This window comes from Caenorhabditis remanei, chromosome IV (genome assembly GCF_010183535.1).
Source record: "Caenorhabditis remanei strain PX506 chromosome IV, whole genome shotgun sequence".
Lineage (NCBI taxonomy): Eukaryota > Metazoa > Nematoda > Chromadorea > Rhabditida > Rhabditidae > Caenorhabditis > Caenorhabditis remanei.
In genome coordinates, this window is record NC_071331.1 from 12,165,336 (window position 1) to 12,180,810 (window position 15,475).

The following is a 15,475-nucleotide window of genomic DNA, read 5'->3' on the forward strand; positions in this document are numbered from 1 at the left end:
TCGTAGAAAAGTTTTCTGGGAGTTTTAATCTATCATAATTCATTATCAATCATTCCCCTTCTACACTAAGTAAATAACTTTCGATTGTTGTCTGTCAATTTTCGTTTGTATAAATCTTAATTATGTTCCTAATTTATTGGTCCTTGATATATTTGTTTCATAAACTGTTTTCAGATTTCGAATCTTTCCCTGGATTCCATCAGCTGAAATGAGGATTTTTTCCAAAATTGAAAGTTTACAAGAGAAAAATCCGAACTCAAAAAAAGATACGAAGACAGAAGATCTAGTAGAAAACGACAGAGTTCAACACTCTGAACAAAATCAAAAAAAGAAATCTGAAAGAGAAAAAATTGAGGATTATCTGTTGCAATTAGAAATATTGGAATATAACACAAAAAAAAGAGTAAGTTTGAAAAATTGAATTTTTCAAGTTTCGAATTTATTGTCAGAAATTTCTCGCACCATTAGCTGTTTCGTTGGACAAGATAGTTTTCATTATCTTGCTTGTTGTTTCCGTATTTTATACTCATTCGAATGAAGCGACGTCATTTGGAATTTGGATTGCCATAGCTGCAGACATGATTATGATCGAAATCTGTTGTCTCTGTTTGAGAGAATGGGAGAAGTCAGTTAGAGAAATTGGAAAGAGTTACGAGTCCCTTCAGTGAGTTCGTCTGATTGGAAAGTATGAACGTTCTATCTTTTTTTAGATTGTTATTCTCAAAAGATATCCAAAATTGTCTTCAAAACAACAAACAGGTACCAGAATTGAGGAATGAAGCTAGAAAACTAATAACCATGAATCCCAGACCGGTGAGAAATTTCTACTTTCACCATTTCTCAATTGTGTTTTTGCAGAATGTGTATACTTTCGTGTTCAGCCAATTCTTCTTCTCCTTTGTTAATCTCTCGACGGTGTTCATAACTTTTTTTACGTATTCACAAGAAAACCCTCTACCTCCCTTTGATTCACTTATAATTATTGTCGGTGGGGGCATTTGTTCTATACAGTATGATTCGATTTTACACATATCCTTAATTAACAGTAAAATGTTTGACGTGAATGTTTCAACGGTAGTTTAATTATTGTTTCGTTTTAAAATAATTTGGTTAGTGTATAAATTCATTCCTTTTTTTCGGAAATCTGACCATGAATTTTTACAAGAACAAAATGAAATTTACAGAAATACCGTAGATATTGTAATTGAAGCACACCTGTAATAATGAGTGCTCACTCCTTCAGAATTAAAAATATAAACACACCCTCTAATAGAGGAAAAACTGTTATAGAATCACACTTCCCGTATAGACTTTATTCAGATTTCTCGCTATCGCAGTAGTTTTTTACCCATACACAATGGTTTTCATAAGACTTTCGCCTAATTCTCCAAAATATGTACCAACTGTTGGTAAAATAAGACATGTTTCCCAGAATAGATTTTCAAAAATGGAATCGAAGAATATGATCACAATCTGATCTACTAGCTCAGCACAGTTCTTACAACTGCGCTCCACCGAAATCCCCTTGAGAAATATCTAATTTTCTCTGACTCTCTTAATTTCGCACACAATTTTCTTCAGTTTCGGTAGAGCGCGGTTGTAAGAAGCGTGCCGTGCTAATAAAAGCACACATTTAAAGCACAACGAGCTCTTTGAATAATAGGAGTACATGTGCTTCAGTATTTACGGTATAATAGTATCGAATAGGGTATTTATCATTGCACTTTATTGTCGATTTCAGGTTTGCAACTCCACAAACTATGTTCCACTTGTAAATGTAATCCTCTTTTGTCAAGTGAATTAAATTGTTTTTAAAAGCAAGAAAAAGAGCAAAATAGCAACAATAAAAACGAGACATTTGATTAAGAAGATACACATCGATCATGGGTATTCTAGCATGACTATGATCTAGTGCCCACTAAAAACGAAAATTAAATGTTTATTATTCAAATCGATCATTATAATTACAATGTTGCATGACAGAAACTCAACGAATCAGCAATAATTTAATGACCATTATCCAACGAGACGAGCTTGAAGCGGTCTGTTTGTTGTTCTGAATCCACCATTTCCATGAGAAAGTCTTCGTGGGAATCGAGATCTGAAATTAAGTTTCCATGCGACAAGATTCGAAGACTTCAAAATTTTTATTACCTTTTCTCCGGTTTCCCATCCTCGCCAAGCATCTTTCCACGTCGATTGAACTTCTAAATTCATTCAAAAGTTTCTCAAACTAGGTATCAGATTTTGTACCAACCTTTCTTCCAACAATTTCAGAAGTTTTCTCTGATTCTGCACTGACAAGATCACAAATAATGAGAGCAAAGATGAGAATAATAGCAAATTGAAGCTTCATTGTTCCTATCCAATGAGCTTGGATCATTTGCTTTTATACGAACTCTGAGCAAACTTCCTTATTTATTTTCTCGCCAAACATCAGTGTCAGATGTTCGTTTTGTGTTGATTGAGATGCTTCACGGGTCAGTTGGTCAACAAAATGAAAAACAGATTACGTAACAGCAGGAAATAAATGGAAGTAGGTTATCAGAGAGATCAAAAAGCTCCTCTGAATGCGAATTGTCAACTGATCGTTTGTGCTGTTTCACTATTTGCATGTAATGAGAACATCGTATTGTCCAAAGTTCCATCACAGACAAACATAGAGTTGAACGAATTTAATTTGTGAGAAATCTGACTCAAGATTAATCTGTGGTGAAGAAATAACTTGGAATGGAAGAGTCAAGACAAAACAACCAAGAAGGTTATATTTTCAGGATCCAAAATAGAAATCACGTGTCGTAACAAAGTTCAAATTAATATCGTTCGATAATAGTTTATTTCGTTGAATAAAATTAATTGTAGATTCAGACAATCCAGTTTTTCAGAGTCGTTCGTGATCCAGTAAAAGGTCGGAAGTCTCCAGGAGCATGAGTGGAAGGATACTTCTCACGAGACACTCGATTTCTGGAAATGATGTTGGCTCTTTCAGTTTCGAAAATTTTATATATTCTCAACTGACTCTTGTTACTGTTGATTCATGACGTGTCCAACTCACCTTCTATTTTTCCTGAATAATCTTTTGTCATGGCTGCTTTGCAGATCTGTTCCCACGGAATTGCTGGTTGAAGTGACTGAACAAGTTGCAAGAAAAGTCAAGAGAATCAGTACCAATAAAATCTTCATTTTTCTAAATGAATGATAACTGAAAACCCATTTCACACACTTCGTTTTATATTGAGCTTGTATTAAATAAACACTTGACCAATTTCAATTATCCACTTGATATTGTTTGTCGGGTTCGCCATTCTTTTTTTGAGATTCATGTGATCAGATACTGGGAAATTTATAAAGAAGATACTGTTTCAGATTGGATAAATGATATGAGTAACAAATAAAATCTTTGATTGCAGCATATATGCCACGGGTAACAAACAGAAATTAGAAAATCAAACGTACTAAAACAAAAAAAGTTTTAATAGAGAAAAAATAAAACAAATGATGTAGTTATTATAAGATCCTCCATTATTAGAATGAGTGAAGAGGACAGGATTGGTCAGAGGAAAAATAACTCTTCCCGGAGTTTCTTCCTCTTCCAGATGAGATGTTCCCAATGTTCTACTGGATGTCTGAAATATTTTGGCTATTTTTTCAAGAAAGAGAAGATTTTCAAGAAGAATATGTACAAACCCTGGCTGGAATAGATTCGTGAACACTGGCCTCAAGAGCATTTGAAGCATGAGCGGATGAAACTGATGCCTCAGATTCCCCTGATTGTACGGTGGTCACATAGCAACAAAGTGAGATTGCCACGAATAGAACAGAGATTCTCATCTTTTAATCTAATGTTACTGAAACAAACTTTCTGAGTTTTTTTTATAACAGATTTATGTGCCAACTCTTTTATTTATTTTATCGCCCACATAGAGGTCATATATTTGTTTCTGTGGAAGCACTTGGCAGGGTTTCAGTTTCATTATCAAAATAGATCTTGAGAAATGATATCACTTTCAAATGTTGATAAAATTGGTGTGAAAAACTCTTTATTTCAGAATTAAATATAACTAGAAACTTCAAACAATCCAGTTTTTCAGAGTCGTTCGTTTCCCTGTAAACGGGCGGAAACGTCCGGGAGTATGAGTTGAAGAGATGATTTCACGAGGGACTCGATTTCTGCTGCAAATTATAAATGGTATTTATTGAACATGAAAAAATATAATAAATTTAAATGAGTATATGGAAACAGAAAAAACTCACTTTTTGCTTTTCATTAACATTTTCACAGGACTGTCTGTGACTTTTCTTCGTTTTGGGAAATCTCTCAACATGGGGTTCGGATCAATAAGTGCTAGACTTGCAGTAATCAGAGCACAGAGAACAAGAAGAATCGACAATTTCATGTTTCTATCTGACCTCTGAAATCATCTTTTTATACGAAGCTCTGTACCGGATAAACACTTGAACAACTTCCGCATCCTTTTTCTTTGGGTAAGTTTGTTTTTGTTTTGTTAACTCAATCGTTCCTTTGACCAGCCACGATTCAGTCGCAGGTTTCAAGTTACGAGAAGATCGAAGGTTATGTTGTTATTCAGCCTACTGTCCCGCGCTTTTTAAGAAGAAGAGCTTTACTTTCAATATTCAGAAAAGTTAATGCATTCAACAAAACAATCAAATGTTATCCAGTCCTCAAGAGTCGTTTGTTTCCGCCTAAAAACCTTGAGTGGTCTGATTCAATTGGAAGGAAGCTGGAACGTGGGATTCGATTTCTGAAAATTTTCAAATTTGTTATTATCAGTTTTACTGTTACAAATTCTTCACATAGAACAGTGTTAATTGAAGTTTCCTAATAATTGTAGTATATAACATCCATACCTCCTACTCTCTCTGAAAAAGTTTCTGACACGAGTGTTATTCCGATTCGCTTCCTCAATATTGGTAGAATTCGTGGTTGTATTATTTAAAGCAATACAGACAGTAATCAGAACAAAGAGGGAGAAAATGACGGAGAGCTTCATCTTTTCAGGATGGTTGAGAGTCTGTTCGCAACTCTTTTTATAACACGTTTCCGGATAAAACTTCCACTTCCTTCCTCTTGTTTATTTGATTTGGTTTGGTCTTCTTGTTAACAAGTTAGTGTAACAACAAAACAAATTGTCAATAAGTTGAGAAAAAACAAGTACAGTTCAAACAAGACAAAACCTATTAGATGTCATCAGAGATTTTAAAGCGGATCTTGAGTCTCTGAATACTGAAAAAGTAACGCTTAAAACTTCAAACCATCTAGAAATTGCAAACCGCTAAAAATATAACTTTAACAGGTAACAGCCATTCGAATTTTAAAGTATTAATATCGATTTCAAACAAACAATGTACAACCAGACTGGATAACATATCAGACAAACATCATGTTGTCAAAACATGGAAATGAAACATCAATAAAACTGAAATAATTTCAGATTTGTCTGTTGAATGGAACGAGCTGAAACGGATATTCAAGTAAGTAATAGTGCAATTATTCTGTTTCAATATGTTAACATATCAGGCAGCTGTCATGTTCTTGACTATCTTCACAGCTCTTGCAAAAACTAATTTCTCATTTTTTAAATGGAATCCGTTCATCGGACAATTCTCATGGTTTCGAGTGGAACGAAGGAGAAATAATCGACGAGATTAAAGCAAAAGTACAGGAAAATCTGTGTAAATATCATTTTCCAGATACATTTCCTATTTTCAAATATTCCGAATTCATGCCCAAGTATTAGTCACAAAAACTTGGAATCGAATTGTTTATTCATGAAATCGACTTCTATTTCGAATAAATATTAATATTCAAATCGGATTGTTCTCAATCCAAAAAGTTGTTTTCGTTTGACTTTTGTAACCTATTTTCATTCAAACGAGATTCGTGAGAATTCAGTTTCTGAAGATCATCAGTGTCCACGACCAGTTTTGGCGCGTGATATGCGAACATCTGAAAGAGAAAAAACCAAACAAAACAAACGATTCAAGAATTTTATTTTCGCCTGTTGTTCATGGGGTATTCATACCCTCATACGTCATTTTTGTAAAAGTTTGAGTGAATGTTTGTGAGAAGGGGGAGGGGAGAAAGCGAAGACACAGAGAGATAAATTATACAACGGGGTTACAAGAGAGGTGAAGAAAATGTCAGAATTTCAGAAAATTACAGAAAAAGCAGGTTGCGGGGGGCTTAAAGAAGAGGAGCTGCACCTTTAGCTGAAGCGCTAAATGTTTTGCGAGAAAAATGATGGGAGGCTCATCGAAAAATGTGAATTTAGGTAAAGAAAAAGAGGTAACAAAACAAGAAAAAAGATTTTCGAATATATAAACAAAAAGAACATGAGGAAAACAGATTGACCCAATACTCGGTTAAACCGGACTGGACACCCAAAAGAGAGGATATGAATTGTCATGTTTCTACACGCTTTACACAACATGTTACAGCATAGTTTGAGGGGAAAAGGGATGAGAAATTTTAGATTTCAGAGAAGTGAATTTAGTGAACAGGGAGAAAAGCCAACGCGCGGGAGCGGGAGAAAGCATCTAGAGGTGATTGATTTGAAAAGCAACTATAATCTACTAGAGGTAGTCTAATGAAGTTCAATGTCTTCCATGTCGACATTCGTCTCATCCTTTCTCTTCTTGTGATGCTGAAAACAGGGAATTATGAGTGAAAGATTCAGATTAATTTCAATTTGTTACCTTCTTTCCCTCCTTGTCAACACTCTTTCCACGAACGACTTGCTTGATTTGCTTGAATGTCTTTCTCTTCTCTTTCTGTTCTTTGGCCCAATCGGCTGATTTCACTGATTCAGCGGTTTCGACAGCGGCCTCTGGAGAAGGAAAACAATTTTAATCTTAATCAAAATAAATCAATTATCTCAACTTACTCTTTTCTTGATGCTTCTGGTGACGGTACTTGCGATAACTGGCGCGCCAACGCTCGGCAGCTTCAGCGGTCATTGCTGGGGCGGTACGTCCGAAAGCGGCCTTTTCGCTCTTTTCCATTCCGAAGGCACGGAGAACGCGGAGCTGAAAAATGTTGATTGAATGAATTGTTCACTTTCTATGATTATTGAACTTACATGATTTCCGATAATGAACATTCCTCTCATCCACAACGATTTTCCAGATCTACGAAGAGTAAGAGCACGGGAGCGAGCACGAACATTGTAGTCTCCATTGATGTGAAGTTTAGCTGGTTGGACGTCTCCCTTTCCAACCTTCCAGGCCTTTGGCAACTTCTTCGATGGAATTGTGGCGACGATTTGTCCCCAGATGAGAGTTGAGAATCCGAGAACAAGACAGACGATCCATTGTTGAAGGGTGAGTGGGTGAGTAGAGAACCAGGCTCCTCCGAATTGAATGATGATGATTTGAGCGATGAATGTGGTGATCCAGATGACACAGAACACTCGGTTAGATGCCAATCCCTTGAAGACGTTGCGCTCTCCGTGGACTTTGCGAGCATTGATCTCATTGAATACAGTCATCATAACGAATGCATTGAAGACAAGAGTGAAGTGCTGAGATGGTGGAGCAAAAAGTGGAGCGTAGAGTCCAGATTTGATTCCGAAAATGGTGTCTCCGTAGAAGAAGATGACAAAGATGATGACGAGCTGGTAGAGGGCATGACAGAGAATGTTCTTGACCATTGTTCTTGAAATGAGCGACTTCTTACGGCCGTATGGTTTTCTCTCTAGCAATTCATCAGTTGGTTGTTCGGTAGCGAGAGCCAATGAAGCAAGAGTGTCCATGATCAAGTTTATCCAAAGCATATGTACAGCCTTCAATGGAGAATCGGAAACGGTGACAGCTCCAACGAATGCGGTGAGGACTGCGACGACGTTGACAGTGAGTTGGAATTGCAAGAATTTGGAGATGGAGTCGTAGACATTTCTACCCCACATTACGGCTCTGACGATGGAAGTGAAGTTATCATCAGTTAATATAATATCAGAAGCCTCCTTTGCAACATCAGTTCCAGCGATTCCCATAGCAAATCCAACATCGGCCTTCTTCAAAGCTGGTCCATCATTAGTTCCGTCTCCAGTTACAGCCACTATTTCTCTTTGTGCTGTTGCCTTCGAATCAATGATACCCTTGACGAGAGTGTACTTGTCAGCTGGTTGAGCACGTGCCAAAACACGAAGACGTGGCCAGATCTCATCAAGTTTTGCTTGAGATACTTTTCCATTCTCATCACGAATACGTTCGTTGAATTCTTTTCCTTCAAGAGCCAAGAAATCCTCTCCAGGTTCCAAGATTTTACAAGCCATTGCGATAGCTCTGGCAGTCATGATGTTATCTCCAGTAACCATTCTAACAGTGATTCCTGCCTTTTTACATTTTGCAATGGCGTTCGGAACCTCTGGTCGAACTGGATCTTGAATTCCACAGATGGCGATTCCCGTGAAGTTTTGGTACATTGCTTCCTCATCGTCCCAGTCAATATCAGACTCTTCGGCGAATTCAATCTGCAAAAACGAGAGAAATTTGATATTGAAGGCAAAGTTTGATCGGATGGGGAGGGCGGGAAGAAAGTAGATCAGAAAGACAGAAAAAAGGGATGATATCCTGTTTCGGCGAACTGGGGAGGAAGAACATAAGGAGAAAACTACTGACATGGAGACGAGTGTTGATAAATACATTTCTGATTGGATGATTATCTGATTTTTAGTCGCAAAATGTTACTAATTCTGTCGAAGGTTGGGAACGAAAAAATATGAACCGTAAAGTTCAGAGATTACGAAAAGTGACAGTCAATCGGAAACTCTTATCATATCTAATTGATAAGATATCACATTTAGAACTTTCTGCAGCTTACCTCGGTTTTCTCCAAATCTCTGGTTCCCTTCTTGATGAATGTCTTGTAAGCGACACAGATAGTTCTCAGTCCACTGTTAGCCATTTCATGAATAACTGTTGATGTGATCTCCTTCAAACGATCGCTGGTAAGAGCATGTGGTTTTCCATCGGATCCCAAAAGATAGGTACATCTGCCGAGAACGATTTCCGAAGCTCCTTTACAGTAAACACGGTATCCAATGTTTTGTCCGTTCTCGACGTATGGGATAACAGTCATCATGCATTTACGAGAAGAGTTGAAAGTGTAGACTTTGGTGAGATCGTGCTCTGGGTACTTCTTTCTGATAGCAGCATAATCTCCTCCAAGACGATTGACAAATCCGAGAAGACCACATTCAGTCTTGTTTCCGAGCTGTTGAACTTGCTCTCCGACTTTAGTTGGTTCCACAATCATTGAGTTATAGGCAGAGTTCACAGAAATAGCTTCCATAAGAACTGGTCCGGTGTTGGCTGGGAGATTGGCTCCATGTGGTTGAGTTTCTTGACTTGTGTAGTGGTTTCCATTGATGTATGATTGGACAACAGTCATTCGGTTCGTGGTGAGGGTTCCAGTCTTGTCAGAGCAAATTGATGTGGCATTTCCCATAGTCTCGCAAGCATCCAAGTGACGAACCAAGTTGTTATCGTGCATCATTTTTCTGACTGAGTAAGTGAGAGCAAGAGCAATAGCCAATGGGAGTCCTTCAGGGATGGAGATAACCAGAATGGTTACGGCAATGATGAAGAATTTGACGAACATTTGGATATCAACAACTGCGAACTCAAACTTCTCGAAGACGTAATGTTCAAGACAGAATCGAGTAACCAAGACGATGAGAGCAATGACAGCGATGGTGGTTCCGCAATAGATGATTTGGAGAGCCAACTTGGAAAGTTTAGCTTGAAGAACAGATTTGGCGGTCAAGTCGTCATCTCCTGATTTCGAACTGTCAGATGTGGCATTGGATGAACTTCCGGATGAACTAGATGATGAAGAAGAACTAGATGAGGTAGATGTGGAGTCATCGTCGTCGATTCCGGCTTTTCCAGCTCCAAGGAGAGTCATGATGATACCAGTTTGTGAGTTGACTCCGACGGCAGTGATGACCATTTTACCAGAACCTTCCATTGCGTAAGTTCCCGAGAGGAGAACTGGATCGGATTCGACGCTCTTTTTGATGTGATCAGATTCTCCGGTAAGAGATGATTCATCGATCTGAAAATAAGATTTGATTAGTAGACAGTCACCAGAAAAGCTTTGATTACCTTCAAATCATTACTCTGAATCACAAATCCATCGGCAGGAAGAAGATCTCCGTATTTGACACGAGCGATGTCTCCAACCACAAGATCAGAGACAGGAACATCTATAGCCTCTCCGTTACGAATAACTGAGAACTTTTGGCCGGTCTCGATCTTTTCCTGAAGAAAACTAAATAATATACTAATTAAAATATGCATCTACAAACCTGCAAACTTCTAAACTGTCGTTCTTTCGAATAATCGTTGACAGCGGTGACCAAGACGACGACAATGACACAGAGAAGAATGGCAACTCCTTCGATCCAAGCTGTTCCGTGTCCTTCAGATGGTGCTTCAGTTGTTGTCATCAGAGTTCCGTTAGCCGCGAGCATTGCAGCCATCGTAACGTTGAGCACTTGTTGTGTCGGGTCTTCGGCCGCCGATGTCGGTTCGTAGAATGATAGAGCTAAATTGATGAAGCCGGAAAGTACCAGGATGATAAGTGTAGGGTCCTGAAAGAAATATTCGGATGATGTGTTGTCTCAGTCTCAAAACAACAAACAAACCTTGCATGCATCTAGAACGAGCCGCACGAATCCCTTGCTTTTGGCTGGTGGAATAGTATTGGCTCCGTAAACATGTCGTCGTTTGTCGAGATCCGCTTGCTCTCCACTTAAACCGACGAGAGAATCGGTTTTCAGTTTCTTGCATAGTCCCTCGACACCTTCGTGTTCTGTCGACAGCTGAAATTCATTGGGTGTTTAGATGGAATTCCTTTCATATCATCAGCTGACTATTCTATTATCACTACCAAAGTTACACCAATTCTTTCTGTTTATCATATAATTTCGAAAAGGAAATTATAGGTCACTCGAAACTTTCCAGCCTATTCTTCTCATTGTCTCCTCTCGATTACTCAAGGCCGACGATGTCGCCACCCTTCTTAACTGATTATTTATTGTATTGTATCAGTTGGCAAGAGGGAGAAGGACGCGGTCAGCAGGTGAGAAAAGAGAAATTAAAAAGAGAGAAGGATGAAAAAGGGAGAAACGTGAGAGAGATAAAGTGCCACAAATCAGAATGACGTGGGCAGACTGTTGAAGAACAATTTGGGACAAGAGTGGTTTTTTAGTGTATCACTTGGAATCGAAATGAACTTTTTCTTCAAAACAAGTGCAGAATAACATGATCCCCTCACTGATCATTTGCAGGGTTCATTGAATTTTTGATCTCAAAATGATAAAAAATGTGGTCGACTCACCCGAACTATCGCCTCAGCTCCGCGAGCCTCCATGAGTCCGCGAAGGTCGCCAAGACTGCAGCCAAATTCTTTAGCATCCTGAAAATAAAATAATTTAGTTCAGAAATGTTACTTTATTCATTTCTTTCTGATCACACCTTTTTAACTGTTTCCCCTTTCGGTTCTCGTTTCCAAAAATAAACAAAAAGTCTTCCAACAAAACAAACGACAAGAATAATAGCAATAATAGGCATTTTCAGTCACAAAACCCGCAAAAAATCAATGACAATGACTGACAGCGTCGCATTGAGGAAAAATTTTGATATTTTGTGTTGGTTGGTAACTTCCAAAGAAGAAAATGAGAGTAGTTTTCGCCAAACTGACCAGACGGTCAGAGACAAAACATAAGGAGACAGTCGGTCAGTTTTTTTTTTGAGAAATTAGAAGGTGGAAGGTCATGCGGAATTCACACGAGTTTCTTTGAAGTCGTTCGTCTTGTTTTGTTGGATTTCTTTTGAAATTCGTCATTGTTTATTTTTTATGTCGTTGAATTAGTTTGAAAGATCATTTAGTTCTTGTTTTTTGGAGATATGACTCAACGGTTTACTGTAGACGAAACAGATGCTCAACCGGAAATCCAGTGATTTTCTATTGCCGAATACAGATTAGCAACGGAAACAATTGTTTCTCTCGACCACACCCTTGTTTTCTATTTAAAACACCAATTACCTCATCATAAGTATGAGCTCTTCGCAATCTCATGCCGCGACTTCCCTTCCGGCTTCTCCACTTGGGGAAAGTTTTGCGGGGTGCAAATGGAAAGAAGAAGGAAGAACCTCTAGATAGGAAAAGAATGAGGAACGAATTATTAAAGAAGAAAAAAAACGGAGAGTGAAAGTGAAAGTTTTTGAAATATCTTGAAAGGAGGAAGCGAAACTTTATGGTCTGTAGACTATAAAACCGTCAAGATAGACAGTTCAAGCAGCTGTTGTTCAACTAGACCAACATGGGAATCACATTGGATAGATAAGTTGAAGGGGGGAAGTTCAGAGAACGAGGAAAGGTTCAAGAACATCAAAGTCATACGGTTCAAGGGAAAAGGATACTAGATTCAAACTCTAAATTTTTAACCTACTGAATACTTTCTGAATCTGATAAAAAGTACCGGTTACTAATTAGGTCAGTAGGATATTATGGTGGTGTCTTAAGAGATTAGACGAATCTGAAGACGATCAAAACGAGATAAAAGGTAAACTACTTTAATGAAGAAAGATACAGTAGCGTGCGGAATAGGTCAAAATTTTCAAAGACGAATGAGGAAGTTATATTAGCTCGAGAATGTTTTAGCTTTTTTCTGTAAACTTAGTACTGTCATGAATTGCAAAGGTACCAAGGCTTCCTAGAGAATCCAAAAAGATACCTAGAAACTGATTAACGGTCAAAGGAAGATAAAAATCTAGATGTCCAGCTCAATGTTTCCTACGATGTAAACAGACAAATTAGTGAAAATCGCTATAAGAACTACACAAAAAGCCATTTTGGGTATCAGATTATCACATATCTGCTTAATAGCTTATCATCACTTCGTTCCTCTGGCCTTCTTCTCCTCCCTCCCCTCCTTCTTGTATCATCACAGGCCTGTTCAAAACGAAAACCGAACTGACGCCACGCACACACTGAGAGGAAAGAAGGCAAGGAAAAGGAGCGGATCGAAAAGAGAGTCGATTGATCATAGGACGACGTCTTCATCTTCTTCTAACGTCTTCTTTCAACAGTATCGTCGGGGCGGTGGCCCCTCCTCTTATCACTCCTCTTTCTACAACATCTTCTTATTCACATGTACAACAGCCGAAATGGATAGGAGAGGGGAAAGACAACGATGAATTCGATATGTCAATCAGTCATTTTGGGTCCTAAACTGTCGTGGTCGTAGAGTTGAGAGAGTGTCCGACGTGCAACAGACTTATTTACCCCAAAATCTACTTTTTCTTCTTCTAATTCTTCAATTCTAATGCTTCCGCCGCCCCATTCGGTCAACGATGGCCGTGAAGACGTCATTTTTCGAGGAGACGATGAGGACGCATGGACGGAAGGACCGATATCGCATCCTTATCATATCATACGTTGCTTCTTCGTTTGCGCAACACCTTCTGTTCCCACCCCGAACAATATCACTGGCCAATTTTTTGTTTGGTACAATTCGTATTCTATACATATTTCTGATCTCCACACACTTTTCGTCCTGTGACTTTTTATTTGAAACTGTTTGACTAACTTCCAACTAACTACTATCTAGTTTTGTAAATATACGTCCGTTATGAAATTTTTTAAACGGCGGTGGCAATGAGCGGAACGACCGATTTGTTGGGGGTTTTTTGAATGGTCAAAGTTCGGATTGCTGAAGCGGAACTGCACGGTTTCTGGAGGATTCGAAAAAACTATTTCTGGATGGTGACAGAGAAGGAGCAAAACACGAAAAAATTGAGTCAAAATCTATGGAAAACGGGTGCCGTTTCTGTTCCAACAGCTTCTAATTTTATGACTCATTTCTCGAAATTCGACCTTCTAAAATCAACTTTCGCAATATTTTTTCCTCCCCTCAATCTATTCTTTGATGATTACGATATTGTTATTAATAAATCAGTCAACACACACATACGTAATGACTCATAACTATCGGAACCCCTCATCTCCCCCTTTCCTCGCATCTTTTTCATTGACACCCTCATTTTCGGTATCCACCTGTTCGTCACGTGAATCATTCTGGATTTTCATGTGGAAATCAAGCTGGTACTCATCAGAAGCATCAAACTATCAAAAGCTGTTGTGAAGTATCGCATCACTTTCAGAGGAAGTGTAAAAAAGTGAAATTAAAACACTACTTTCGCTGACTGACCTATTGAAAAGGGGGTCTGTTTCATTGTTGCGGTTGAGTACAAAGGGGGAGACGGTATTACAACTCGTACTAGATAAGAACTTTGAAAGGTGTGATTAGAAGGGGGATGAGATCAAAAGTTAATTGGATCGTTTCCGGCAGATACACAGTATTTCAAAATTTAAGAAATCGACGCACTTTTTTTCATTAACAACTATATTTTCTGGCTCATTTTCAGAGCCCCCAGTTAATTTCTACTGCTCACCTTGCTCTTTCCTGCGTTAGTGTCAGGAGAGGTGTGATGGCCGCCAAGTGCCACCGCCACACCTGTTGATTCCGTTGCTGCGGTTACATTTTGGCTCTTTTGCATTCCACGAGACGATTCAAGTGTCGACAGCTTCGAAGACTTTGGATAGAGGCGATCGGTGACGTGCCGATGAGCCTTTTCCCTGGAAAAAAACACATGCATAAATTCGTGAACGGGAGAGATTTATACACAGAGATGAACGCAAATTGCACCGATTCGAAAAATGAGGCGGGCGAAAGGGTTGAAGAGGTCAAATTTTGCATTCAATTTGATGGATCGGGCAATGTGATTTTGTTTATAACGGAAAGAGAGGAAGACAGAAGAGAGGCAATGTGATATTTGGCAAACAGGACCACGCGTGCGAACTATCGGACCAAAGCAAAAAAAACGTCTGTTAAGAAATTCTCAAAATAAATGATAGTAAGACGATTTCTTATTCGAGAGTTCCGGTGAGTCAGAAAGCGGAAAGAATGATATTCGAATTGATTCTCGTGTCTTTTAAAGAGAATAAACGCCCCTTTCCAGAAAAATTTTATTGCCTTGTCATTTTTTCGAGAAAAAAAGTCGAGATCATAAAAAATACCAAACTTTTTTGTTCCTGGAAAAAATGGATGAAAAACTAGAAAACTGAAAATTCGTATCACGGGGGGTGTATTTATATAAAAACTTATCGTTACAGTACACTAAATTCGGACGGAAAATGTAAATTTCAGCGCCATTTACGATTTGCATATCACCGCCCAATTTTCCATTCGAAAGTGTACTTTCGAGAGCACGAGTTCTGGTTAATCTGCACACAAAATGTAAATTTTTCATCGGCGCGGCGCACTGCGCCGAAGTCGTAGAATCGGGGAGAATTTCGGATTCATTTTTTTCGCGAATTATCATAACGATCATTGATAGAAACGTCATCGAAAATGCGATGAAAAAGATACAATTGCGGGAAAAG

At 38.5% G+C, this 15,475-nt stretch overlaps 4 protein-coding genes across 4 annotated transcripts; all 4 read right to left on the reverse strand.

Moving 5' to 3' along the window:
* Positions 1-2,016: 2,016 nt before the first annotated feature.
* Positions 2,017-2,383, reverse strand: GCK72_013475 (uncharacterized protein; the record flags this gene model as incomplete). The annotated part of the gene is made up of 3 exons (XM_003101323.2): positions 2,017-2,101; positions 2,155-2,207; positions 2,258-2,383. The coding sequence occupies 3 exons, from the start codon at positions 2,381-2,383 to the stop codon at positions 2,017-2,019; spliced, it is 264 nt and encodes an 87-aa protein (XP_003101371.2).
* Positions 2,384-2,881: 498 nt separating this feature from the next.
* GCK72_013476 (uncharacterized protein) lies at positions 2,882-3,831 on the reverse strand (the record flags this gene model as incomplete). The annotated part of the gene is made up of 3 exons (XM_003101366.2): positions 2,882-2,964; positions 3,056-3,131; positions 3,688-3,831. 3 exons carry the CDS (start codon positions 3,829-3,831, stop codon positions 2,882-2,884), a joined length of 303 nt encoding a protein of 100 aa, XP_003101414.2.
* A 239-nt stretch (positions 3,832-4,070) lies between these two features.
* On the reverse strand, positions 4,071-4,397 carry GCK72_013477 (uncharacterized protein; the record flags this gene model as incomplete). The annotated part of the gene is made up of 2 exons (XM_053729864.1): positions 4,071-4,173; positions 4,255-4,397. 2 exons carry the CDS (start codon positions 4,395-4,397, stop codon positions 4,071-4,073), a joined length of 246 nt encoding a protein of 81 aa, XP_053584636.1.
* A 2,208-nt stretch (positions 4,398-6,605) lies between these two features.
* GCK72_013478 (uncharacterized protein) lies at positions 6,606-14,688 on the reverse strand (the record flags this gene model as incomplete). Its single annotated transcript, XM_053729865.1, has 10 exons — positions 6,606-6,665; positions 6,718-6,848; positions 6,906-7,047; positions 7,101-8,492; positions 8,843-10,078; positions 10,129-10,284; positions 10,332-10,616; positions 10,671-10,847; positions 11,366-11,443; positions 14,485-14,688. 10 exons carry the CDS (start codon positions 14,686-14,688, stop codon positions 6,606-6,608), a joined length of 3,861 nt encoding a protein of 1,286 aa, XP_053584637.1.
* Positions 14,689-15,475: the final 787 nt, after the last annotated feature.